Source organism: Pleurodeles waltl, chromosome 3_1 (assembly GCF_031143425.1).
Source record: "Pleurodeles waltl isolate 20211129_DDA chromosome 3_1, aPleWal1.hap1.20221129, whole genome shotgun sequence".
NCBI lineage: Eukaryota > Metazoa > Chordata > Amphibia > Caudata > Salamandridae > Pleurodeles > Pleurodeles waltl.
In genome coordinates, this window is record NC_090440.1 from 1,819,755,121 (window position 1) to 1,819,782,350 (window position 27,230).

The window sequence follows — 27,230 nt, forward strand, 5'->3', positions numbered from 1 at the left end:
AGTTTCTTAACTGACTCAATTTTAACAAAATAACATCACCATTTCCTGCCCAGTTGTTTTATGTATTAACTGCATTAACAAGTTATTTTTTATTTGTTTAGACACCCGCCACTCGAGTGGACTCCAAACACTGGAGACAGACTGGAATGGCAAAATCTATATAATCTTGTATGGGCTCCGCTTCCAGCCACCAATTCTCTTGCAGGCAAAAGATGTTGTTCACTACTAGTTCATCTAAATCCCTTTTTAATCTTTTTTCCCGGAGGTCCCTCTGGCATTCCATAAGCAAATCTTTATCTCATTAGCCATTGAAGGGCCTCATTTTGCTGGTTTAATGAATTTGCTAGCCATTTCTATTTGGTGTGTTGATATTTTTCCTGCTCTCTGCTTTGCACAGTCCTTGAGCGTCTCTGGCCCGCATCCTCCCCCTCGTCCCACCGGGAAAGGGCTACTACTGGCATTTTTTTCCCATACTTCTTTTTACTCCGGCTGCCTCTGTTTCATCTTCTCATGCGCCCTTTAGATTTCCAAGCCAGGTAGTGTGTATCGATTCCCTAGAGGTGCTGGGTCAAGCACTGCAACCTTTCTCTTCCTCCCTCGCTTTACAGTTAAATTACTCACACCATTTTGAGGCCACATATCATGGGTTTTTGCTAATTCTGTGCTGTTTTCCAGTCGCGGCTCACTGCGCTCAAACGGGGGGCGTGGGCGGAACGTGGGGGGTACAGTTGAATTTCTTTTTAAAAGCTTACCTGCCCGTCTCCTTTGGTGCATGCAGGCACAGGTTCCCAGCCTGCCCTCTGGCCAATCCTGATGCCTCTCAATGCAGCGTAAGGATTGGGTGGGAGCACCCAGCGAGGGCACTCCAACATAGACTGGTAGCTTTTGCAGGCTCTCTCCAGCCCAGCAACTGTGTTGCTGGAGTGGAGAGAGCCTACTGCGCATGTGTGTTTTGCCAGCCTGAGACAGCTGGCCAAACATACATACGCACTGAGGAGGAGTGCTCGTCACAGCCTTCGGCCCCACCGCTTTAAAAGGTTTTCAGCTGCCGCTGCTGGTGGGGGAGCAATGCTCCTCCACCTTAATGGAGGAGCTGTCCCTGCCGTCTTCTCGTGCTCCTCCTCCTCCTTCAGCATTTCTCAGCACAGAGGTGTGTCCCCTCTTCCATTGACCCCGGTAGAGGACTGTGCCATGCAGATTGGAGGGGGCGGGTAAGTACATGTCACCAGTTACCGTTCTCATATTGTACCTTGTTGGCTGTTTTTATCAATTTTTAATCCTCTAAACATGTTGGGGGGGGCTTAATTATGGTGATTGGATCAAGTTTGTTGGAGTCTTTTCCTGTTTCTTCTGAATTAGAAGTGACTTCCCAGCTGGTTGTTGGCACTCCCCTATTTCCCCTGGATTAATTCTGAGCTCATGGGTCACTGGGGTAACATTATTTTGATTCCATTGCTTTACCCATACGGAGGATAGCTTAAATTTCTTGATTTGCTTCACCAGAAGTTGTCAGTCTCAATGTTTAAGCTCCCATTTCCATGTTTTTAGTTATTGCTCGGGCCTTTTGATCTTTAATACAACCAGACTTTTCCACTCCTGACCCATCCTGGCTCGGTTCTTGTTCATTTGTTATAGCAGAGATTTTGTTTCCTATTTCGTGCATGGCAGGTGATTCACAGATATTTTTCTGACTACTCCTTTGTGTGAAAACCAGATAATGAGTACAGTCCTCTGGTGCACTGTGTTGGAAATTGGTTTGTTTATTGACTAGGGTAAGAGCCCTGGCCAAGCAGCAACCCAAACTAGGGGTGAGATACAGGCAAACGCTAAACAAACCTTTGCTCGCCCTCTAGTGACTCGGCAAAGAGCAGCCCAGCTTATCTTGGAGGCAGTGTGTAAAGTATTTGTCCAAGTAAAAATACCACACAAAAAGATTCAACACGAGGTTAGAAAAATAGATCAGGCTGCAATAAAAAAACAAGACCAAACCAACAAAAATCCAATTAGTGGAACCATAGATACAGAATTTCAAAGTTTTAAAAAAATAGTGCCAAGATGCACAAAGCGCTACTGAGGATATCTGGTTTCACCGCACCAAGACAAAGTCACAAGCTCAGCTGGCCACAATGGACCACGGCTGGCTACAGGGACCCAGTTATGCCTGCCTGAAGTATCTTAAATGTTGGTGGAGCATTGTGGGGACCTGCGTCGAAGGTGCATCAGGCAGCTGAGATCATGCGATGATTCTGAAATTCAGCACTTTTCTGGTGCAAGGACCTATTGAGTTTACATCAAGGATCCTGTCCAAGGGGCTTGTGATGGGAAGGCCAGTTTAGAAGATGTGCTGCACAGTTGAGGTGATACATTGGTTCCAATGAGTAGTGAAGCTGCGATGCAGAGTTCCACCGTCATCTTTAAGACTGCCATTGATGGAACATCAAGGAGCTTGTTATGGCAAAAGCATCACGCACCAATGGTTCCCAAGGTGATCCGTAAAACTCAAGATGCAGGGAGTCTTTTGCGATGAATCCAATCCACTAAGCAGCAGCAATTCATCGATTCTGCTTGAGGAAGCACAGCTCTTCTGAGGAGATGCATTTTTTCTGCTGGGAGATGCAACGCTCAGCAGAGAGGATGCATCAGTTCTGCTTGTAAGCACCTCAGGCACACTTCGATGGGTCCAGGACTGGGGTGGGACCACGTGCAGGGGAAAATCACAGATGGCAGACTCCAGGTGCAAAAGCAGCATGGTTGGAAGTCTTTTATGTCCCTGGAAATTCAGATGAGGAGGCCACCCAACTAGCCCTTGGAATCGCTCTGCGTTCTGGGTTCAAGTGATGCAGGTCCAGTCCTTCTCAACCAGGCAGAGGGAAGCAGGCAGCAGGCTGCAGGTCAGCACAGCGAAGCAGGAGTCAAGCATAGTGCAGTCCAGCAGAGTAGCAGTCCTTCAAAAGCACATCAGTCCTTCCTGGCAGAGTATCCACAGGTCCAGAAGTGTAGTGAGGGTGTCAGAGGTCCAGTTCTCTTAACCAGTGGTGCCTTTGAAGTGAGAGAGACTTCAAAGACAGGCCTTTGAAGTGCACAGAGGTCCTGCCCTGGTTCCAGACTCACTAGTCTATTCAGGTATGTTATGTTATCCTATGGCAGAAATAGGCCTTGCAGCAGTGAAAAACTAATTGAAGAGCTTTTTACTACCAGGACATGCAGAACTTAAAAGTATATGTTCTCATTTTTAAATATATTGCACCCTGCTCTCTGCGCTGTCGAGGGCCTACTTTAGAGGTGACTTAACTGTAATAAAAAGCAGATTTAGGCCTGACAAAAAGGATTATTTCGCCAGTTCGACATGGCAGTATACAACTGCACAAACAGGCTCTACAAAGGAAGCCTAAGCAATGGTTTAAGGACTGCTTATGTGGGTGGCACAATCAGTGCTGCAGGCCTCTTAGTAGCATTGAGTTTACAGGTCATGGGCACATGTTGTGAACTTTACTGTAGACTTTTTAAAATATGCCAATTGGGGATATTCCAATACTAACATGTTTAAATGATAGAGCACAAGTACTTTCACATTGGGTAGCAGTGGTAAAGAGCACAGAGTGCACAGAGTCCTAATACCAGCAACAATTATGTAAGAAAACTAGAGGAGTCAGACAAAAAGGTTGGGGGAACACTCCCTTAAAGCTTTAAGGTTTAACATGTGGGCCTGGCCATCAGCTTCTTTTTGGGGCCTTTTATATTTAATATTTTTTTAAGAGCTTTTCTTTATCCTTGATAGGCCATCTCATGGTCATCCGTGTTCACTTTGAGGTTTGCTTTGAAAATCCCTTGGCAATGATCTTTTGCACTGGCGTCTTCATGAAATTTGCTTTCCTCGGCTTCTATAAAACTATGTGTTCCACAGTCCATTCCCCTTTCCTCAGTTGCTCTTTCCTGCTGGCCAGGGCCTTTCCACTGCTATTCAGACTTGCTTAGGGACCACTAGATGTTTCTTCTGCTGCACATTCAGTTCTCCCTCCCTCCAGTTTGGTGTCAGTTGCCATAGTGTATGTGGCTATGGATTGTTACACATTAATTTGTAGTTTATCAGCATGAGTCCTACCTAAATGTGTGATGGCCAATAAGGTTTGATTACAGCATGTTCACCTATCATTGCTGAGCCATTTGATGGCAGTGCCCAATGGTGTTCAGCGTTCCGGTCCTCCAGACCACACTTGTTCTTCTCGTCATATTCTGATTCCACTGTTACAAATATCTGATTTTCCTCCTCTTCTTTAGTTGCTAGAGCTCTTTCTCCATGCTTGTCCACTTGGTCTTTCAGATAGAAGTTGTTTGTGACTGGTAGATTATTCCTAATTGTTATCACTGAAGATAGAGAGACTGCCCAAGGGGTTTGGCACAGCCCATCAGTCTCATCTAGGGGGTTCATGTTGTTATCCGATTTATAGTATTCACTATATTTGCTGACCTTTTGCCGTTGCCCCATTGTAGCACAGCTCCCCAGGAGCAGTATGACTTGGCTTACAGAGCGATTCATAAGTGGTGCTTGACTAATCTTGCCGTGGTCAATACTGTTTAAAATCCCCGTGCTCAGAGACCTCTTCTTTTCTCAGCCTTGCCGCTATTCTTGGGGTAGGGGAATCACCCTTTTCAGGGACCTTTGTTCTTACCTTTTTGTTCTGGTGCCCACATGAATGAGGTAAGAACTACACATTCTCATTCCAAGACTCCAAAAAAGTTTCCAGGGGGTATATAAGTTATTTAGGGTCAGATGTAGCAAAGGGTTTTACCCATTCTGTGTCTATGGGAAAATGTGTTTGTACATATAGCCCTTAATTATTTATTTAAAGATTCGTCTTGAATGTGCCAGGGTGCCACATTACGTTGTGTGACAAAACTGAAGAACTTAAAGATGTTTAAGATGTTAAAAGGATTTTAAAAAGTTCTCTACTTTCAGAAGCAGTATTGATCTTTAATTGATTGAGGTCTTAAGTGTTTTTGTAACCCCAGAACTGGTTACTTTATTGTGCTTTCTTGTTAAAACACTTTAACTGAAAATTAATTTAATTCCTTAGTTCATTAAGTTCATTTGCCGCTTTTTACTCCCTTCAGTTCTTTAGTTGATGTATATTATCATGAACCCACTTATATCATGCTACAAACATACTTGCCAGCAGCCCTTATAGATTAGTTGGACCACTGACTAGGCTAGCAGGTGCCTGGGGCTGCTTGGCCCTCACGCCCCCTCAAATCTCTATGGGCCTTCTTGCTTGCTCCTTACATTCCTTTAACTCTTCGGTGCCTCATCTCATTGACTTGTTTACTCCACCTCTCCACTGCTCTGCCCCTCCCATCTAGGACACTCCAGCACCCCTAGGATCTCCCTGGTTATTGTTATTACTGTTGATATCACTTACTCAAAGCCAAGCTCCTGTTTGATCAGCTCTCTCACTCATATGCCTTCAGACCACACCCCTCTCTGAAGAGTCTTGGTGGTGGGGAAGCGATGGAAACGAGGGGGAAAGCAACCATAGTCAGAGAGCCGAAATCACCACAGACCACCAGGCACCATTTTAGTATAGAAGAGTTGGGGAGTCAAAGGAGGAGCTGGGAAAGCACACCAGGCAGGCATGAGCCTCACTAAGACTTAGCTCTGCCACCTCTGCAACTCCTGGGCTCAAACAAAAAGTGGCACCATATAGCTGCCAATGCTTTGCTCAGTAAGCGCCCCCCCCCGATACTCATGTGCCTGGATCCTTGTTGCAGGAGTAGACAGGTTAGCATATGTAGTGTGGGGGAGGGGGAGGGCGCAATGCAATTTCCCTATGTAGCCTTGGCCTCCCATGGCCCTGATGCTCCACTCTTCCTCTCCGTCCTGCACTCCCACACCCGTGCCAAAATTGTGACCTCTGGCTACCTATGGTCAGTGGCTACCAGCTGCCTATGCTCCACTCCCATCCGGTGCATTTCACCCTTCACTTCTCTCGCTTCATAGACTCAGCTCCCAGGCATCAGAGCCCATCACTTTCCAAAGCTGTGACGGTGCAATTCAGCAGTGGTGACTGCTCCTATTCTGTATATACTTAGCACAAACCCAAAGATTGCACCCATTCAAATAGGGTGATTGCCACAGATCTCTGGAATGTTGAGGCATGAAAGTTATGTCAGTTAGTGACAATAACCTGCACACTAAACCACCTGCTGAATAATCTGTGGTTTGTGACAGCAATAGTAAGTCCTTGTAAGGAATTTAAGTTAAACAGTTGCTTCCCCCCACACACACACAATTGCCATTGTGCCTTGCTGCGGGTCAATGTATGTACTTCTGTATGTTTTATTTTTTTTTAATGATTTTCAATGGTACTAGTAGTGAGAGGAGCCACACAAACTATTTCTTACAGCATATCTATTTTACTGTATAAAAACAAAGAGTACATTATTGCTAAAAATTGGTTCTCTAGTTGGCAGTGGTTTACACACTGTGCAAGTAGGGACCCTCACTCTAGTCAGGGTAAGGGAGCCATACAGCTAAGATACCCCCTTGGTACCTTGGCACGAGCAGTTAGGCTTATCTCAGAGGCAATGTGTAATGTATTTGCACACACACTCACAGTAACACAGTGAAAACACCACAAAGGTACTCCACACCAGTTAAAAAATAGTTAATATTTATCTGAGTAAAACAAGACCAAAATGGCAAAATCCAACATACATAAGCAAAGATGCAAATGTTTAAAGATTAAATCCCAATAAAGCACTTAGAAACACAATAGCTCCAACTGGGGCTATCACCACATTATTGACAGATTAATTCCCAACAGTCTGACACCACCAACGAGGGACTCCGGTCATGGAGTTGCATGGACCCCCAGGTACAGTACCTTTAGAAACAATAAAAACAAACGCATTACACAAAGTCGGGAAGGTGAGGCATCGCTGGATCTGGTGTGGCTTTGGTGCCTTACTGCTACTGGGGAGGTGATGTGTCATCGGTGAAGAGGTGTCAGTTCCATATGATTCATCAGTTGATGAATCTGACAGGTCAAGATGCAGTGGGGCAGCCCTCGGGGGTTGTGGTCACACCACGGGGAAACAGGCAGGTAGTGTTGTGTGTCATGGATGTTGGCGATACGGTACTCAGGACTCATGATGTCGCAGGACTTTAGAGGTGCTGCAGGGGCCTTGGGCCAGCGGCACCGAATCTGCAGCATTGGTCACGGTCGTTGCACTTCAGTGGGGACCATGTGTTCGCATGCAGGTAGTGGTACAGAGTAGAGTAGCGGTGTTGGTTCTGGAGTCGTCTGGGGTTGATGCGCCTGGTTCTTCTTATTTTTCACCAGCTCTCACTTTCAAGGGCCCTGGAACTGGAGTTGGTACCACTTGGTAAGTCAGGACTCTCAGCAAAAAAGTCCAGGTGTTGGCTGATGAAGTCTGATGTCCCTGAGACTTCTAACAGGAGGCAAGCTCAGTTAAAGCCCTTGGAGAACCTTGGGAAGCAGGATGTCGAAAGCAAAGTCCAGCCCTTTCACTCCCAGGTCAGAAGGTCAGAAGTAGCAGCAGTAGGCCAGCACAGCAAAGCAACAGGCAGAGTGGCAGGTTCTCCTCAAACATCCAGCTCTTTCCCCTGGCAGAATGTCCTCAGTCCAGAGGTGTCCTGAAGTTGTGGGGTCAGCCGTCCAATATTTATACTTATTTATGCCTTTGAAATAGGCAAACTTCAAAGGAAAGTCTTTGTAGAGCACAAGACTCTGCCTCTCTCTGTCCTGGCCCCAGACACACTCCAGTTGGGTGAAAACTGTTTTGTGTAAGGACTGGAACAGCCCTGTTCAGGTGCAAGGGTCAGCTCCTCCCTCTACTCTAGCCCAGGAAGACCCATCAGGATATGCAGGACACACCTCAGCTCCCTTTGTGTGACTGTCTAGAGTGAATTCACAAACAGCCCAACTGTCAGTCAGACCCAGACATATATTCAGCAGCCAGGCAGAGGTACAGAATGGTTAAGCAAGAAAATGCCCACTTTCTAAATGTGGGATTTTCAAACTTACAATCTAAAAACCAACTTCACCAAAAGATGTACTTTAAGAATTGTAAGTTTAAAGACCCCGAACTCCATATCTCTACCTTCCTCCAATGGGAAATTACACTTAAAGGATATTGTAAGGCAACCCCCAATGATATCCTGTGGGAGAGATAGGAGCCTTGCAATAGTAAAAAACTAATTTGGCAGTATTTCACCATCAGGACATGTAAAACAAACCAGTATATTTCCTACCCTTTAAATACACTGCTCCCTGCCCATGTGGCTACCATGGGCCTACCTTAAGGGTGACTAACGTAGTAAAACAGAAGGTTTGGGCCTAGCAAGTGGATGCACTTGCCAGGTCAAACAGGTAGTTTAAAACTGCCCGCACATACACTGCAGTTGCAGGTCTGAGACATGTTTACAGGGCTACTCATGTCGGTGGCACAATCAGTGCTGCAGGCCACTAGTAGCATTTGATTTACAGGCCCTTGGCACACATAGTGCATGTTACTAGGGACTTACTGGTAAATCAAATATGCCAACAATGGATAAACCAATTACCAATACAATTTAATAGAAAGCACTTACACTTTAGCACTAGTCAGCTGTGGTAAAGTGCCCAGAGTCCTAAAGCCAGCAAAAACTAAATTCCACACAGGATTTTAAAAAACTGGTCAGAATCCAAAAAGACATTGGAAACCACGCCAAGAGCTGACAGGTCTAATAATCAGTTCTCTGTAAGTGACAGGAGCATAGAACACATCTTTCATCTTAGAAGAGGGAGTTCTGTTCACTCACCTGAACACCAACAATGATTGGTTAAAAGACAACTTAGAAAAGCAAGTAACCTAATTTTCATTATCTGGCAGGCTGTACTGACAGCTATAAATGACATGGGGAAAAACTGTGCAGTTATTTTGAAACGTGTGGGGAAGACTGAATAATGGCATTAGTTGAAACAATATTTCATGTAATAAGTCATCAGTCACTGGATTCATGCTAAATCAGTGTCACAAAAATGGGTGGCAGATGTACCATTTTTTCAGATTCACCCCTACTTCATCACATCAGCCAATATCTGGTGAGTGAAAGATTGGGACTTAATTCATTACTCATGGCCACCTGCCCAGATTAGAAACGAATTGCTATTTGCATTTCTCTGTCGCACTTTTTAACTTGTCTTAATTGGTTGTATGCGGAAGCACGTAATTATGGTTGGGAGAGAATTTTTTGAAGCCGAATTAAGAGTCTTCGGTTTTGTGTGTGAATCGTATTGAGACATATGTGTGGTAGAGAGAGTACTTACCTATATATCAGTTGAGATAGATTGTCTAATGATTATAACCAGGGCCCATATCTAGGATGCACTGTCCGGTTTGTGCTATTGCTCACATTTAGAAAGATGTATTGGTGCAGACTCGGTTAGTGCCCTTTGGGTGCAGCTCTTTAAGTGAAAGACCGAGCAGCTGCTTACAAGACACTGTGTTTCACAGTGGAGCTGGCAGCTGCCTGCACTTTAAAGAGGTGACTGAAATCCCCCTGTATGTGGGTGCAGTGAGTGACTGCACCAGCATGCACCAGGCTGCATGGGAATATCTGAGAATCCATGGGATCCTTTTGCCCCCTTCAGCTCATTGACATTGTGCCACCTTTTTGTGCTGAAGTATCAGTGTGCCTACTGAGGACCTGTGTGCATCTGCGCCTGCATCGACTCTAGGGTGTGGGAGCAAAGCAAAGTGATTCCCTATTAATTTTACAGCCAGGGTTGCTCAAGCATCGGCAACCCCTTCAGTAATACTCTATTGCTCTGAGGGCCCAAAAAGAGCCTGTTGTGTCCCCGGGGGCATATATGACCACAGGTGATGCTGCATAATTCTTCCACCGTTACGTATGTATTCTCCAATGGTACTGATAGGAATGAGGGAGCGGAAAATGGCCAAATGTTAGAAAGGACGGTTTCTTTATCTAGATTTAAATTGATGGTGGAGCCTGTAAAAATGTTGAAAATAATTATGTTTGCAGTCTTCACTGATTCACTGAGGAGATGGGGGTCATTTCTCACTCATATACCAGGACTGGCATTACAAGCTGGCAGTTATCAGATGCCATAACTATTGCATATGGTAAAACCTGAGGTGCTTTGTCTTTATCAGATGGAATAATTATCACCAATAAGGAGTTTCTTGGGAATAGCCTGATAATTTGCATATCTGCAGTATTTATTAAATGCTGGTCATTCCCCACCTCCCCCTCCCCCCCAATAAATATTAGTAGCTACGACCTGCCGTTATTTATCTCAAAATTCATGATTCTAATACGTGTAGCAATAGGCAGTGGTGCTGGAACTATGGGAGCATCACACCTCATTCCATGGAAGTAGAACAGTATGAGAATGGAAGATAACTGCGTTTTGAAATATGTGTTTGGCAACACCTCTGTTCAAATACTGTCATGGAAAGTCAACTATTTAGTTTTAATTACTCCTAAAATCACATTTTTTTCTATGAAACCGCTGCTAGATGTTTTTACTTATTAAGCATATCTTGTTTTTTCACAGTAAAATCTCAGCTTTCTGAAACCTGAAATGAATGACGCTTTGACTGAGATGTAGAGGGCAATGAAAGGAGAAATTAAGTCAGAAGCTTCTTAAAGCATACCATTGTAAAGTAAAAGTCTGCTCCTTCCTTTATTAAGGGTACAAATGTATTAAAAGGCCGACCTCACTGCAAGTACAAAGGAGGCACATTAAGTGTATTATGTTTAAGCTTCTTTGATTTTCGAATAGTACTGATATTTCTTTTTCAGTGAAAAAGAACACCATTACAGATATCAGAATGCTTTTCTATCAAACCGCTGCTAGATGTTTTTATTTGTTCTGCATATCTTGATTATCTCACAGTAAAATGTCAGCTTTATGAAGTCTGAAATTAATTACGCTTTGACTGAGACTTAAATGGTGATGAAAGGAGAAAGTTAAGTCAGAAGTTTCCTAAAACATGCCAATTTAAACAAGAAGTCTGCTCCTTTGAGAGCACAATTGTGTTAAAAGGCCACCCTCACTCCAAGCGCGATCGTCTTTGATTTTCCAATAGTACCGTACTGATCTTTTTCAGTGAAAATGAACGCCATGGCAAACTCCTGGATTATGGTATTTGGCAGCAAAACATGCTATCATAGCTGTCTCCCTGCATGCATGATATATATTGTGGTGCTCATTCCATGCTGCTTGAAAATGAAAATATCAGGAGGTAAAATCACCGTGAAGAAAAACTTGTACCACTTCTTATGTTTTTTGCTCAGCTTTGTAGAATATAATGTGACTTTGTGGTCTATGTAGATGGTTCATTAACTCATTTTAGATGCTGTTAGAGAGTGGGTTATTAGTTGGGGTGGATGGAAGTCTACCACAAGTAATAACATCACTGTTATTGTTACGTCTAGTCTTCTTTACGTGTGGGCAAGATGTGGAATAGAAGGCGAAAAGCCTACCAATTCAAGCATAAGGCGACTAGCCGAGGCCATAGCTTAAGCATTCGTAATGCGGTTCTGAGGGCACTTTGTAAAAGAAAGATAAATAGAGTTATTGATTACATGGTGTACTGCCTATGTTTGTTTTCCTCCTCTCTACTACTTGTTTTTACAACAACGAAATATTCAATTTTGCACCATACCCAATAGCTGTGCTTATTATTTTATAAATTTTAAACGTCGATAACTTGATAGGATGGACAGTTGCTATAAATGTTCATCTTGCACTCACAACCTTAATTATATCTTACAAGGGTGGTAGAACTGTAGTTAGAATCTTTATAACTTCATTATATACTGTTTTTAGAAAGCTCCATTGTACACCGAAATGGAATCTCTGAAAACGAAGCAATTTTTAATGTTTGCTAATTTGTATGTTTCTTCTTTTTAATGAAGATTTAGGCGGTCATTCTGACCGCGGCGATCGGCGGTCGCCGCCCGGCAAGCGGTTCCCACTGAAAGACCGCGGCGGCCATTCCGGCTCTCCCGCTGCGCCGGCGGGCGACCGCCAGAAGACCGCCGGCCGGCCCAGCGGGACAGCCCCTTCAACAATGAAGCCGGCTCGGAATGGAGCCGGCGGAGTTGAAGGGGTGCGACGGGTGCAGTGGCACCCGTCACGATTTTCATTGTCTGCTAAGCAGACAGTGAAAATCTTTGTGGGGCCCTGTTAGGGGGCCCCTGCACTGCCCATGCCAGAGGCATGGGCAGTGCAGGGGCCCCCAGGGGCCCCACGTCACCCGTTCCCGCCATCCTGGTTCTGGCGGTGGACACCGCCAGAAACAGGCTGGCGGGAAGGCGGTCGGAATCCCCATGGCGGTGCTGCAAGCAGCGCCGCCATGGCGGATTCCCTGGGCCAGCGGGAAACCGGCGGGAAACCGCCGGCTTCCCTTTTCTGACCGCGGCTTTACCGCCTGATTTTGCTTGACTGGTACCTAGGAGTAAGTTAAGGCTAAGCATGATTGAGTGCGGGTTGGATACAGAAACCAGGTTCAACCCAGTCAGAAAACGTGTAAAGAATGAAGCACTAGAACAGAATATTTCAAAGAACAAAATGACATGAAAATTACAACAATCCAAAATCGGACCTGGAGAAAGTAATTTTTGAAGTTTTAAATAATAATAGAGCTAAAAAAGTACATAGTGCCAACCGTGGGCAAATGGTCATGCTAAATTGGGACAAGAGTATTGTCTGATACAGACCGTGATGTAGCACACATCAGATACGAAGACCAGGTGGGTCCCAGTCAAAGAGTTACCTTCGTACTTCGAAAGGTTTTTAGAAGACATCGCCGCCCACCATGCGGTTACCGCCATATGGCCGCTCCGCGGTCAAAAGACCGCAGCGGCCATTCTGGCTTTCCCGCTGGGCCGGCAGGCGACCGCCAAAAGAGCGCCCGCCGGCCCAGCGGGAAAGGCCCTGCAACAAGGAAGCCGGCTCCAAATGGAGCCGGCGGAGTTGCAGGGGTGCGACGGGTGCAGTTGCACCCATCGCGATTTTCACTGTCTGCTAAGCCAGTGGCATGGGCAGTGCAGAGGCCCCCAGGGGCCCCACGACACCCGTTCCCGCCATCCTGTTCCTGGCGGTAAAAACCGCCAGAAACAGGATGGCGGGAAGGGGGTCGGAATCTCGATGGCGGCGCTGCTTGCAGCGCCGCCATGGAGATTCAGCCCATGCAGCGGAAATCCGTCAGGAAACCGCCGGATACACTTTTCTGACCGCGGCTTTACCGCCGCGGTCAGAATGGGCTGGGAAGCACCGCCAGCCTGTTGGCGGTGCTTCCGTGGTCCCCGGCCCTGGCGGTCTTGAACCGCCAGGGTCGCAATGACCTCCAGACTCTTTAGATGGGCAAGGTTGCAAGCTGTATCTGAAGATGGACAGCGATCAATTGAGAAAGGACTAGGTCTCAGTGAAGCTGTCAACAAATGCGGGATGATCTTCAAGAAGGAAAAATAGACTGTGAGCCCAGAAAGCTGTCAACATTGATCAGATGCTGCTTGGTTTCCGGCCCTGTGAATGTGTCTTTGAACTTACATTCTTTTCTAGAAGTTGAATTTCATTAGCAGAGCTAGGCTGCAAGCTGTTGCCAAAGAGTGTTCAATGTGTTCAGATGCTGGTTGACACTGGGTCTGCTGAATCACATTTTCTGCTGCAGAGAACATTGCAGCAGGAGCTGCAGTGAAATAAAGTCCAAAGACAATGCACCCTCAGTGGATCGGCTGGCAGGTTGGCCTGGTCCCTTGACGGTTTTCCAGGAAAAAAGTTTGGAAAAAGTTTCTCAGTCCTAGCTTCTTCGGTTTCAGTAGGCATGGGGGTCAGGACTCAGTCCAGCATAAGCCACCAGCAGGGTCCAGGGCAGGTCTATTTGAAAATTGTCAGCTTGGCTCTTTCAGGAAGGTGGGCTTCATACAGCTTTTGTGACACTTTATCTTAACAGCCAACACACCTTTGAAGTCCACTTCTTTGTCCTGGGTACAAGTGGGAGCAGCCCCAACCCTTGGGGTTCCTCTCATAGGTCTGAACACCAGGTGCACTCCTTCTTCTGTCATGTAAAAGGTGAGTTTCCAAAAGTGCCTCTTGTAAAATATTTAGTACAAATCCAATTTTACCAATAAATTGATTCTGTAATAAATATTTTAAAAAGTCCAAGAATTAACTTTTAGCAGATTCCTAGAAAGAGATACCATTAATTAATTTTAATATAAATGTTTTCCCATAAAACAGCTAACTATGTCACAATGAAAATTAACTTTTGGGGCCTTGACACTGGTCCTTTTTTGTAATATTACATTTTTAAACGTTCTGTTTTCAGATACCATGCACTCTGCCTTAATGGCCTTGGTTGTGGTAACTTATTAATAATTTAAAAGATTGTTTAGGCCTTTCAAAAGGGGTACTTTTTCCAGGTTGAATTTGCAGCTTTAAAACTGCTCAGACAGGCTACAATAGTAGGCCAGCAGTCTTGTTTGCACTGTCACTGTAGCGGATAGCTCAATGGGTGCTGCAGTTCACTAGTGCCATTTAACTTACAGGCCCTGGGTACAATTTTGTTTCATACCTACTTGCGCCTAGACATTTATAGGTAAGTTCAATATGCCAATCAAGTGTATAAGCAATTTCATCATGTTTTAGGTGCCAGCACAAATGTGCTTAGGCTGGTTTGCAGAGTCCTAGTGCACAAAGGCAAAATACAGCATCAGCAGTCCAAACAAATGGGGGTGATCATGCAAAAAGAGGCATTTTCTTAAAGATACTTTTTCATTTAAAAATGATGTGACCTTCATCTGCTGGTTAGGAGAACACAGATCTGGGTTAGTCTGGGTTCCCCATGGGAACATTCCAGCCAAAACTGCCAGGCCAGGTCTTCCTTGGATCGGAAAAAGGGAGGTACTACTTGACAGGGCAGACTCACAGATGGAAGAGTCCAGGTGCAGGTATAGGTAAGTTGGAAGTCTTTTATGTCACTGAGATTTCAGAAAACTAGATACCAGTCAGCTGGGCCCTGGAGTCACTCTGAGTTCTGGGGAGGAGAGATGCAGATCCAGTCCTTCTCACTCCTGGGCAAAAGGGAACAGTCAGCAGATCAGCATTGCAAAGAAGGACTCTTGCAGGGTAGCAGTCCAGCAGAGTGGCAGGCCTTGTAGCATCACAGCAGTCCTTTTTTTCCTGGCAGGGTATCTATAGGTCCAGATGTGTAGTGATGTGGTGATGTCAGATGTCCAGTACTTATATGCAGTTGTGCCTTTGAAGTGGGAGAGACTTCAAAATTAAGGATGGGCAAAATTGTGAGAGTTTTACTCCATGGAATTCCATGGAGTTACATAAAAACTCTGTGAGAGTCTGCGGAGTTCTGCCTTTCCCCACCCCCTCAGCTCTGTGCCACACATGTGTGTTCCTTCCTTCACACTGCGCACATGTGTCTCTTAATGCTGCTACTTTAACTGTTCAGAATAAGGGCATTATGGCATGTAGTTAAAATTGGCAAAAACCGAACACTTATAAATATAAGGTGTTACACACAAGCAAACCATAAGTAGATAACCCTTAGAGCCAGAACCAGTTTAGGGCATTAGATACTGCCTCGCATGCTATGACAGGGATACATGCCAACATTATCCGTAAACCTCCAAAAACAAATTGCACAACCCCAAAGCAAAATACAAAACATTATTCATGCCCACCTCACATTAAGTGAACATTTTTGGGTCTCTTACCACCATGGAATTCTCCATCTGGGAGCCAAAACACTGCTTCTTCTTCCCACCACTGTGGCTGGCACTATGCCGCTTGTGCCTCATGACTGGCCCACCATCCCGTAAACTGGGCAGCTACATACAGCAAGGCTCAGGGGCACTTCAGTCCACTCCGATGGTCCTCTCCAAATGCCAACCGGCTAGAATTCTCTCCTGGAATAATGGGGTGTTCTACAACCTGGGAATGTCAGCTGGGAGAGTGGCATAGGCAGCAATCAGCGCATATGTCCAGTCAAGCTGTCCTCTGGTTCACTGTGCCCACCAGATCTGCCACTGGACCCAGGCGGAGAGTTGGGAGCTCAAACTTTAAAAGGCTTTTGCCCCCATCCAACTATTCATCTACGGGGGCACTGTCAGCTGTAATGTGCATCCTGGAAGAGTCAGGTCAGACCATAATGCAAACAAGCAGCCAATGGGGCCTACGAGGTGAGGGCTGCAGATGGCTAGGTCTAAGCTGATCCAAGTCTGGACACACAAGGGGAAGAAGACAGGCAAACAACAGGCCTTGGCAAAAACTCCCCGGAACAAGGGGCACTCACCAAAGACTTGGCACACGCAGACTTGGGGCAAGAGTACCTCCATTTCCAGTCTGCGTGCACTTTGATATTCAGCAGAGTCAGGTGAGGGAGCACATGTGCAAGGAGTGCAGCTGCATCAGTCTCTCTAGAGATGTATTTATCTATTATTACACTAGCTACTGCAGTGCAATCTCAGAAATAAAAAAAAGCTTGAGCACTGTCACATGCCCTTTTGGTTTCTGGTTCTGACTCTGAGTGTGTTGTGTGAGTCAACTCAGTTACCAAGTGAGACACATTTAGCAGCTGGGTTGAGCTTGTCATGTGCCCTTTTGCTTTCTGGTTCTGGGTCGAGAAGTCTGTTGTGTGCTTCAACTCAAATCAGTTAACTCCAGAGTGAGACAGATTTTGCAACCCATCTTGATTAATTCTGCCGGTGGAGGGGAGCAGTGGAATGTATTTAGTAATTCCACATTACTGGAGTAACGTGGGGTTACTAAATTATTCCAGTTCTGCGGCGGAATTCAAATTCTCCCCACTCCTACTAAAAATAAGGTCTTGAAGTGCACAGAGGTCCTCCCTTCCTACCCTGGCTCCAGACTGACTAAGGGAGTGTGTGCAGCTCTTTGTGTGGGGACAGAACCCAGCCTATTCGGATGTAAGTGTGAGGTTGTGCCTAGCTCCTCCCTCCCATCCTGTCTAGGATGTCCCATCAAGAGGTGGATGGCCCACCAGGTCACACCTACACTCCCTTTGTGTGTGGCTATCTAGAGGGAATGCACAAAGCCAGGTGTCAGCCATCACAGACGTGTATTCAAAGACAGGCAGCAGGCTAAAGTAAGAAAATGCCATCTTTCTAAAAGTGGAATTTTCAGAACTGCAAATTAAAATCTGACTTCACCATCGGTTGTGATTTTAAATTGTGATTCTAGAGACACCAAACTCAAAAGACGTATCTCTATCAGATTTTAAATTACACCTAATAGATGTAATAAAGTAATCCCAATGTGATACTATGGGAGAAATAGGCCTTGCTGTAGTAAAAAATGACTTTGGGAATTTTTCACTACCAGGACGTTTAAAATGTAAAAGTACATGCTCTGCTTTTTAAATACATTATCCCCTGCCCTATGGGCTGTCCAGGGCCTACCTTAGGGGTGGGCTATATGGACGTATAAAAAGGGATGTTTTGGGCCTGGCAAAAGGGTTAATTTGCAGACATGGCAGTGTAAAAGTACACACTCAGGCTCTACAATGGAAAGCCTGAGGCATGGTAATATGGATACTTAAGTGGCTGAAACAATCATTGCTGTAGGCCCACAAGTAGAATTTAATCTACAGGCCCAGGGCACATCTAATGCACTTAAATATGCCAATTGGAGATTACACCAATGTTACCATTTATTAGGGAAAGACAGCACAAGCACTTTAGCACTGGTTAGCAATAGGAAAGTGAACAGAGCATTAAAGACAGCAAAAACATTCAGAAAAGCAGGGAAGGTAGGCATAAACTTTGGGGGAAGACCCCCCCAAGGCAGTCAGGTCTAATACCGGTGTTCATAATAAATAATTCTATTCTCTCTATATTGCTGGATGGTACACTGTAAGTGTATGAGTATACGACAAATGGAAAGAATATTCTGCATTCATCAACATATATTGTATTGCATAAATATTTGTAGAGAACAAAAAAGAGACCAACATCTATAAAAAAGAAACAGTTTCTAAGTGTTTAAAGCATTCCTGGTGAAAAAAAGTATTTTGCTAATGATTTCTTAGATTTATGCATGCATCTATTTGAATTACATATTGCCTGTGTAGCAAGTACTGTTTGTTGGTTGTCCTAAATAGTGAAAGGATAATTACCTGTATTATATAAGGGATAAAGTAACTTCCTGCCTTACATTCTAAGGATATTGCAAATCATGCAGGAGTTCCATAGCTATATAGGGGAAATAGGCCAAGTTCCTTTATAAGGCTACAAGGCTATGGAACCACTTGAAACCTTGATACATAGCACTTTCATGTCAAAGACCAAGTATTCTTCCAAACATGAAGAATAAAAATAGAATCTCCAGTTCAAAATTAAACACATCAAAAACCTGTTAGATATTTGTGACAAACAGATCATAGAAATAGTCATACAATCATTTAAAAATAATAATAATGAAAAAGCTTCAGTAGCTCTGAATGTTTAAAAATATGCAGAACAATTCTAGCTTTTCTCTATCTAAGGAGTGCAAAAAAACATATTATCTCTGCTTTCCATTATCAGCAGAAGAAAGAAAAGCAATGTTTTGTTTTTGTTGCTTTAAACAGCTGCTTCAGTTATGCTCCATGAGCTGACCTGCCTTTCACCTCGGCCGCTGACTCTGGCAGCAGGGACTGTGACATCAGAACTCAAATGTAATAACTTATAAATGTCAAGTCTGATGTCATTTCTTTGTAATCAGTGACTGGGTGTGTCACAAATCGTTGATTATAAAGACACTAGAGACAGGTGAATATAAATGGATTACAGAAACCCATGTATTATAATTTTACAAAATGTCTGTATGCATCTTTATGTGTAAATAATTTTTTGCATTAGGGTTATGGGTTTTGTTACACAAAATGTAAAATGTAGAGATATTGCAAAAACCCATGTTCCACATGAACACATAAGTATTGAAAATACTTCACAGGTCTCAGTGACATGTAGAAAATATTTTAGGGGTTCCCATTCAATACTGGATTAATCATTGTATTCAAAACCCCAAACCACTATGCACAGTGTTACCATCATCTATTGCTTCATCAGCATTCTAGTCAAAACAAAACCTGAACATTCCAATCTCAGTTAGTACTGACTGCACCTCTTAGAGGCTAGTAGTCTCACCCATCTACAGACAATGTGATTTTTAAACAATGTTGTACGTCTTTAAAAAACGTACATTTTTATTGCATTGTGTTAGTATATCACGTACTGTTTTAATACAGATATCTCATTTGGAAAAAAAGCACTGCCTTCAAGGTAAGGGACACAAAATAAACATATAATATGAAGAATAAATTATTGGTGTCATAAATGAGGTTAGTAATATCGGGAGGGGGGCTCCCCTGCCAACTCAGATATTTAATAAAACCACCCTGGGTAGGTCAAAACACAGTTCAGATAGAAGCCCTGCTCAACACCTTGTAGCTTTAGCACAAGCAGCAGGTAATCTCTAGATGTGTATGTTAAGTTCAAGCAGTACTAAACATCTTTAAAAAAAACAACATAGCAAAATAAAACTCCCTAGTCAATATAGAAATTAAGAGAAAGAATAATGAGCTAGTAGAAGCCAATATCATCAGAATACATTTAGAATGAACCTGAGATGTAGATTTTTTAATATTTTGAGACAAAAGTGCTTAGAAAAAGTCCAGCACTTAGGAACGACAGTAGCTTAGAGTGGGCCAGGATCTAGATGAAGTTTTCGGGCCAGGATGTCCAATACACCAAGTGGGATGTCCCTGTCAAAGGTTCTAACTTCAGACTTAGGGCCTCATTACGTGGTGATGGTCGGACCGCAGCACTTCAGGTAGTTCGACCGCCACATTACAACCCTGGTGGGTGGATCCACCTAAAGACGGCTGTCCCAGCCAGGAACATGGTTCCTGATGTGGTGATGGCGGGCTGAACTCAGCGTTACAGCTCAACTTTCTGCCAGCCTTTCCATTGTGCCATGCAAAGACTGATGGAAAGCTATTTCTGGTGGCCACAGAGCCCTGGGCAGTTCAGGGACCCCACTTCCCAGTACCATCGGAATGCGCACTGTCTGCTTTATCGACAGTGCACATTCCGAGGGTGCTGGAGTGCTACAATATTGGCATTGGCTCCCTTAAGGGAGCCGAGACCAATATCATAGCACTATTTCCTCCAGGCAGCCCAGCGGGAACTTCGTTCTACAATGTTCCCACCGGTCAGCCCGGTGGGAACATTGTAATGAGCTTGGGTTTGTCACCGCCATGGTGGTGGAGTACTCCCCGTTAGTTTGGTAGCCCCTGGGACTGGGAAAGCTTCTTCTGGTCATTTCTGCAGCCTCTAGCTCTTCAAGGCAGGCTTCTATACCCCTGGGCTGTCTCTCATCATTCAGGTCTCCTACAGGTTGTAGCCCTCTCTAGTCATCTGGGCCCTCTTGGTGTCAGGAGTCCTCCTGCTTTTTTTGTCCCTGAAGCTGCCAAACAGGAGGCCAACCATGTGACGTTTGGACTGCAGTTCAAGTCTGCGGGTGCCAGCAGGATTCAGAGGTCCTTAAGTCCTTGAAACCTTAAGTGAGACCTCTAATTCCAGTAAAAGCTCGGACTCAGGAGTCAGAAGTCAGGATTCTGCCTCCAGGATTCTGCTTCCAGGGAGCTGTTTTCTTCAGAGGCAGTCTTCCCAGTTCTCAAAATCCTCTGAGAAGTTGGTGGAGGTGCCTGATTTATACTATGCAGTGGTCGGTGACTAGAGAAATTCTACTGCTCAAGCTTAGCAATTTTCTTACTGTCTGCACGTAATTGTGCAGCACATGAGCTTTGCCTTAAAGTACTATTACCCCTGAGCTCCTGTTTCATGGTGGCAGCACCCAGTTGCCATCAGCAAGACATGTCTTCATATAGTTGGCCACTCCCTTACCTGACAGGGTCAAGACTGGTCTTCTCTTCTACTGCAACTGGAGCCTAACAATCTCTGTGGGACCTTGGGATGAATAAAAGAAGCCCTCCTTGGCATTTCCAAATTACAAACGGTGGTGCTAAAGTACTGCTAACTTATCCTATCCACTCCTAAATAGCTAATTCCTGGGACCTGGTCAGTAGTTAACACACTCATTGGCTTTCTTGGACCTAGAGTTAGGAAATTGTTCTATGAGTCACAATTGTTTCTTCTTCCAGCCCGTAATGTGTACTGCAGCTCTGGATATGTGACTTGTGACAGAACCTGCTTTCCTACCTACTGTGACTGAGGATGAGCTGTCTAGGAGTGTCCTGGGAATTAATAGAAGCAGCCCTCCCTGGCATCTCCAGGTCAAAAGAGGTAGTGCTAAAGTTGCCCTTTTTTGCCAACTGTTTCTGCCCTCTCCCAGATAGCAGGTCCCTGTTAAGTGGTCAGTAGTTAACAGCAGTTAGACTTTCCTGGGCCCAGAGGCCAGACATTGTCATCTGAACCAGGGTTGTTAAGTTTACCAGCCGAGGATGTGATTCCAGATCTGGAGGTATGATGAGTTACAGAGCTGGTTTTAAGCCAGTTCTGGGTCAGGCAGCCTAAATTACATTTTTACCAAGTTGCATTTCTGCTCAAGTTATCAAAAAACTGACCTCAGATTTTAATAACTAATCAGGAAATAATTTTGAACCATATTTCTAGCTCTTTACTAAGCAGAGGTAGAAAATAAAAAAAAATACTCCCACTTAGGCCTATTAGGACTAGTGAGTCCTACCACTGAAAAAGCCTTTGGCATTTACTTTACTATAAGAAAGCATCAACCATGTTATGTAGTGTGCCCTATATTAAATGTATTAGTCCTCAAGGCACACTTTTGGGGCGACTTATGAATTGATAAAAATAGGGTTTTTATACATGGCTAATGCAGTTTTCTGTGCCATTTGTGTCATTGCTGTGCATTTAAACTGCAGCCTAGCCAGAACACAGTGGTGCTGATGACAGAAATACATTTATCATATGTGTCAGTGATGTAAAAGAAACACAGCAGCTCACATATAACATTAGAGTTCCCTTGACATGCAGGCCCACAAGGTAGCACTTTTAATGGACTTATAAGTAAATAGTCAGCACACGTTTTAGAGGGGAAGCAAGGCACTTTATTACTGTTTAGAAGTGGTAAAGTGTTCAGAATCCTAAAGTCAGTAAAATTAGTGTCCAGAAAAAAGCAAAAAAACTGGAATGACCAAGCAGAAAAGACAAATTTGCTACAATAGGTAGCATGTATATGATGACCTATATTGCCATTTCAGATTTCTGGTGAAATTTACAAGCCACTAAGGCCCATATTTATACTTTTTTAGCACCCCATTTGTGCCGCTTTTTGACTCAAAAACGGCACAAACTTACAAAATACAATTGTATTTTGTAAGTTTGTGCCGTCTTTTGTCCTTATGTTTCATGATGTGTACAACTGAGCACTTTATCAATTAACAAATACTAACTGCACCCTGCACTAACATTGATGATGATAGAATAGCAGGTACAAGGTCTCTGCCTGTTGTTTGACCCTGAAGCAGTTGCAAACCTGATTCTAAGCAACCAACAAAATATTACTAAATAAAAATGGTTGCAAATCAAATCACCTTTGCATAAAAGTGAAAGCGATGTGAAGCAACTAAGGTGAAGGAAATGACCAAACCTGTAAACACCATAACAAGAATAAGTGCAGTTTCCAATGATGAGTGGTTGACTATAACCCTACGGTAATAACAAACATAAAGTATAAGTTTGTGTCTTTCTAGCGTTATGCGTTTTGTAAGGCCATGGTCCTTTGACAAGTCGTGTTTTATTTACTCTGCCCCTTTACCATCGGTTCTTACAAACATTTTCTGAGGTACCAAAAAGCACAATTTGGTGTATGACCGAGGACCAGCTACACCACTAACCTCTGCCAAACAAATAATCAACTTCTGCGTTAATGATGATGGAATCCTCCACAAATAATGTGCTCCTAAATGGAAGTATTTAACAATCACTTTATAGTGGTTTGGGAGTCTTCTCACAAGCACTGGTGCAAAAATAAGGCATTTCAATGTATACATTGCCAATACTATTGGTAAAATACCAGAAGCTATAAACACCATGCACAAAAGGAGTTAAAGATTACCTCCATTGAACTTTTGAGTTGGGGTTGCGCTAATTGCTAGAAATTGAAATATCCTCATTAGATGCAAGGTTTGGTGTCTCCCCTCGCTATATTTTTGGTACATTGTAAAATTGGGCCCTTCAAAACATATGTGGCACTAGCTTTCATCAAAATATGATAGGATTTAAATCTAGCTTTACCAGGTGATTACAAATTCTTTACAATGCCCATATAAATAGTGCATTATATTTTCACATACCAAATAGCAAGCACGGACAACCTCGATAGGCCATAAAGTACTGGAATATTAATGTGTTACTCTTCAGTAGAATCGGCAAAATTCATAGGTTTCGAGTCTCATCCCTGGCAGCCTCAATGCAATTATTTGAGATTATGCAGCATTAATGATGATGTTCTTTATATGCTGTTATGTAAATTTTGAAGCAACTAATGCTTTTATTATTCACATTCTGGCGAGGGAAAAAAATGCCCACTACGCCGTGCTACTGCAGAACGAGACGCTCCTTGCAATATCAGGGTAAAGAGATCCCAGTGTATTGTTGGACTAAAGCACAATACGTTGCTGCAGCTCCAGAATAATGACTTTAATTGATATTGTATGCCATGATGTAGTTTAGCCTTTTAAGCACTGTAAATAAGAGGTATATTACCGAATTAGTTTGCACTTAGTTTATCACCCTCAAAAAACTAAACGCAAATGTGACTTTCCAGCATTTAAACGTGTGGCTTGAACATTAAAATAGATATCCGCAACAGTGCATAACTCAATTAATCAATTTAGAAGTATATAGAGTGTGATCATGGTACAGATTAAATAAATTGTGGCCAGAAGTAGGAGAAAACATGTGGTGTATTGGCTCGTTATTAGAGGGCATTGTCTTACACTACAAACAAGTAAGTGAGTTGGGATATTGCTAATTGATAGAAATTGAAATATCCTCATCAGCAGCAAGGTTTGGCGTCTCCCCTCGCTGCATCTTTGTGTACATTGTAAAATTGGGCGCTTCAGAACATACGTGGCACTAGCTTTCATCAAAATATGATAGGATGTAAATCTAGCTATACCAGGTGATTACAAATTATTTACATGGCCCAGATAAATAGTGCATTATATTTTCACATACCAAGTAGCAAGCATGGGCAACCCCCATAGGCCATAAAGCACTGGAATATTCATTAGTTACTCTTCAATAGTACCTGCAAACTCCATGGTTTCTAGCCACATTGCTTTCAGTCCCCATCCCTGGAAGCTATAATTCAGATATTGAGATCATGCATCTGTAACGATGTTATTTATAGGCTGTTATATACGTTTTGAAGCAACCAGTGCTTTTAATATTCACATTCTGCCCAGGGAAGAAAATGCACACTGCACCGTGCTATTGTTGCAGGACACTCCCTTGCAATATCAGGGTAAAGAGTTCCCAGTGTATTATTGGACTGAAATGCCATACCTTACTGCAGCTCTAGAATAACAACTTTTATTTATATTGTGTTTGATGCTGTAGTTTTGCCTTTAAGCGCTGTAAATAACAGGTATTAATAATACTGATTTTTTTAGTATTCAGTTTATCACCCTTAAAATATTAAATGCTGATTTGACTTTCCAGCATTTAAACTTGTGGCTTGCACAACTAAATAGACATCTGCAACCAGTGCTGAACTCAATGAGTCACTTTAAATATATAGAGAGTGTGGTCATGGTATATATTAAGTATATTGTGCCTAAACAAAGGAAAGCACGTGGTACATTGCACCAAAATCTCTAAGTATATTTAACGTATGTACAAGATGCAGCTGCTGCTGCTGCTCTGTTATGTCATAAGAATAGTATTTATAGGTATTTATATATTAAGTGCACACATCCATGTGTTTATTATTTATATTCTGACATCTGATATATTTAATGCCCTATTCCAGAAGAAGAGCAAAATGTGGAGTACTCACAGTTGTGACTAGACAGCATACTTCTTTAATTTTAAGAGAACAAGGCTACTGATATGAAAATGCCTGAAAAGGGTGCATGTTTGTTAAATAGTGTGCTCCAAAAGATCATCTGCTGTTAGTCTAGGTAGACTCATATTAACATTAGTTATTAGTGATATTGAAGTTTAACTTTTGTATTGTTTTCCTTTTAAGGACAGACACTTCAGTAATACAAATGTTACTTAGCTGCATGTTTCTGCATGGTCACAACATTTTTTCTCAGAGAAGTTGTGAGATGCATTTTTGAGAAGCTGACAGACATTTGTAAGGCAATTTTTATGGTCTGGCTTGACCGTGCAGCTGTATCCAGACAATTATGTGAGTATCATCAGGAAAGGGGCTTGGCTCCATCCACATGTTGGGAACCGGGAGTACTTGTTTTGATTGGGCAGACGTGTGCGTCCACAAAAAGTGCATGCCTTCCATGCAGCTGTGATCATTTTGTTTATCCATCTGCCTGAGCTTGAACTTTCAGGGGCACACACATGACTTTGTAATGTTCTGAAACTGCCTTAGATAACTAGATCATTTAAGTTGTTTTTCTCTAGCAACAGCACATGTGGGAAGAGGGCAGTCATTAAACTATATGGAGTTTTAGGTCTGGCTTGACAGTGCAACTGCAGCTCTTTGCTTTCACACAAATACATTTAAAATATCGAAGCTAGTTACTTGTACTTCTTCACATTACCATGCTACAGTCCTTTAAAGCCACATCTACTGGCATTGCCAATGTTTGCATAGGGTTGCATAGCAAGACCCATGCGAGACGAGCAGGAGGAGATGTTGAGAATATGAGGTAGAAGATGAAACTGGCTTGTTTAGCTGACAGTAGATGCATTTAATGTGTATGAAATAATAGAGATCTTTTCAAAACGTCACCTTAAGTGCTGTATTGTTTAAGTACATGTAAATTATTTAAGAACATCAATATTACCTTTAGAGTGCATTGTCTTATTCTGTTATTAACTTGCATCATACAACAAAGAAACAGCTTACGAAGGGACAATGAGTGATGGGGATGTGTTCAGAGTATATGTTGACGATGACTTCATTGAAATCCCATGTAATTGTGAAGAAGACTTTCATACTGATGGGCTTGGATAGGGGGTCAGGGTAGTCGACCAAAAACGTGGCTTATCTAAATTAGACCTCTATGCCCTGCCACCCTAAAAGCCATTCAGAATGTTCCTATAGTGCTGTTTATTATGTCTGGTCATATTGATTATGCTGGTTAAACAAGGCTCACATTGTGTCTACCGAAAACATATACTATATTCTTGGGGTCGTATCAAAAACATATTGCCCATTGTACTGAATCCCAAGTTTCCCTTTCAGAACGTAAATCAAAATTTACAAACCTTTACTGCTTCACATCTTACAAGACTTCATTATTTTTTACAGAAAATGTCCCAGGACCAACAGAATCCACAGACAGAAGCAAAACACGGGGCACTACAGTTCAGACAACACAACAAGAGCATCCACGAGGCTAATTTAAAGAAAGCATGCTCCCTCAGCAGCAAAACTGACATCAGGCAGAGTCTGGACTACCGAATACCCTAGAGATAAGATTAAGACAAGAGATCTACACATGTTGCCTTGCATTTGTGGTAATCTACACCAATGAAAACATGTACTACAGCTATATTTGATTATGTATGGATATATTTGAAATAGTATACATTGTCTTGATGTTTTTCTGTAATGTAAATAAACTATTTATATCTCACAATATAGTTTTTTCCTTTTCATGTATTTGTTATATATAATAAATACTCATTGATGAGAAACAAAATTGTCACTCTTACATTTGCTGTGTCCGATTTTCCTGACCATACTAAAAATATTGTTGCACCAATGTGTATTGTTTTAACAGGGCCCTTGACAAGTTCAAAAAAAGGTTTTTCTCCATAACATACCTTTAAGAGGGAGTTTGCACATTGATTAAGTCATGCAGTCATCGTTTGGAATGCTCGGGATCTGATTCATCTGCGTTGATACTTTCATGGAGTATGGTCCCAAAGATGTTTTGAACAATATAAAACGCCACAGTTTCTCTCCTTGCATGACCAGTTCACCTGTAGTGCTGTGGCT

At 43.1% G+C, this 27,230-nt stretch overlaps 1 protein-coding gene across 1 annotated transcript in view; it reads left to right on the plus strand.

Annotated features, from left to right (window-relative positions):
• Window positions 1-26,923, plus strand: part of TMEFF2 (transmembrane protein with EGF like and two follistatin like domains 2) — a 752,439-nt gene extending 725,516 nt beyond the window's left edge. Inside the window, exon 10 of the mRNA XM_069225869.1 lies at window positions 26,538-26,923. Within this exon, the coding sequence (XP_069081970.1) occupies window positions 26,538-26,634 (97 nt within the window). The 3' untranslated portion in view covers window positions 26,635-26,923. The remainder of the gene's footprint in view (window positions 1-26,537) is intronic.
• Window positions 26,924-27,230: the final 307 nt, after the last annotated feature.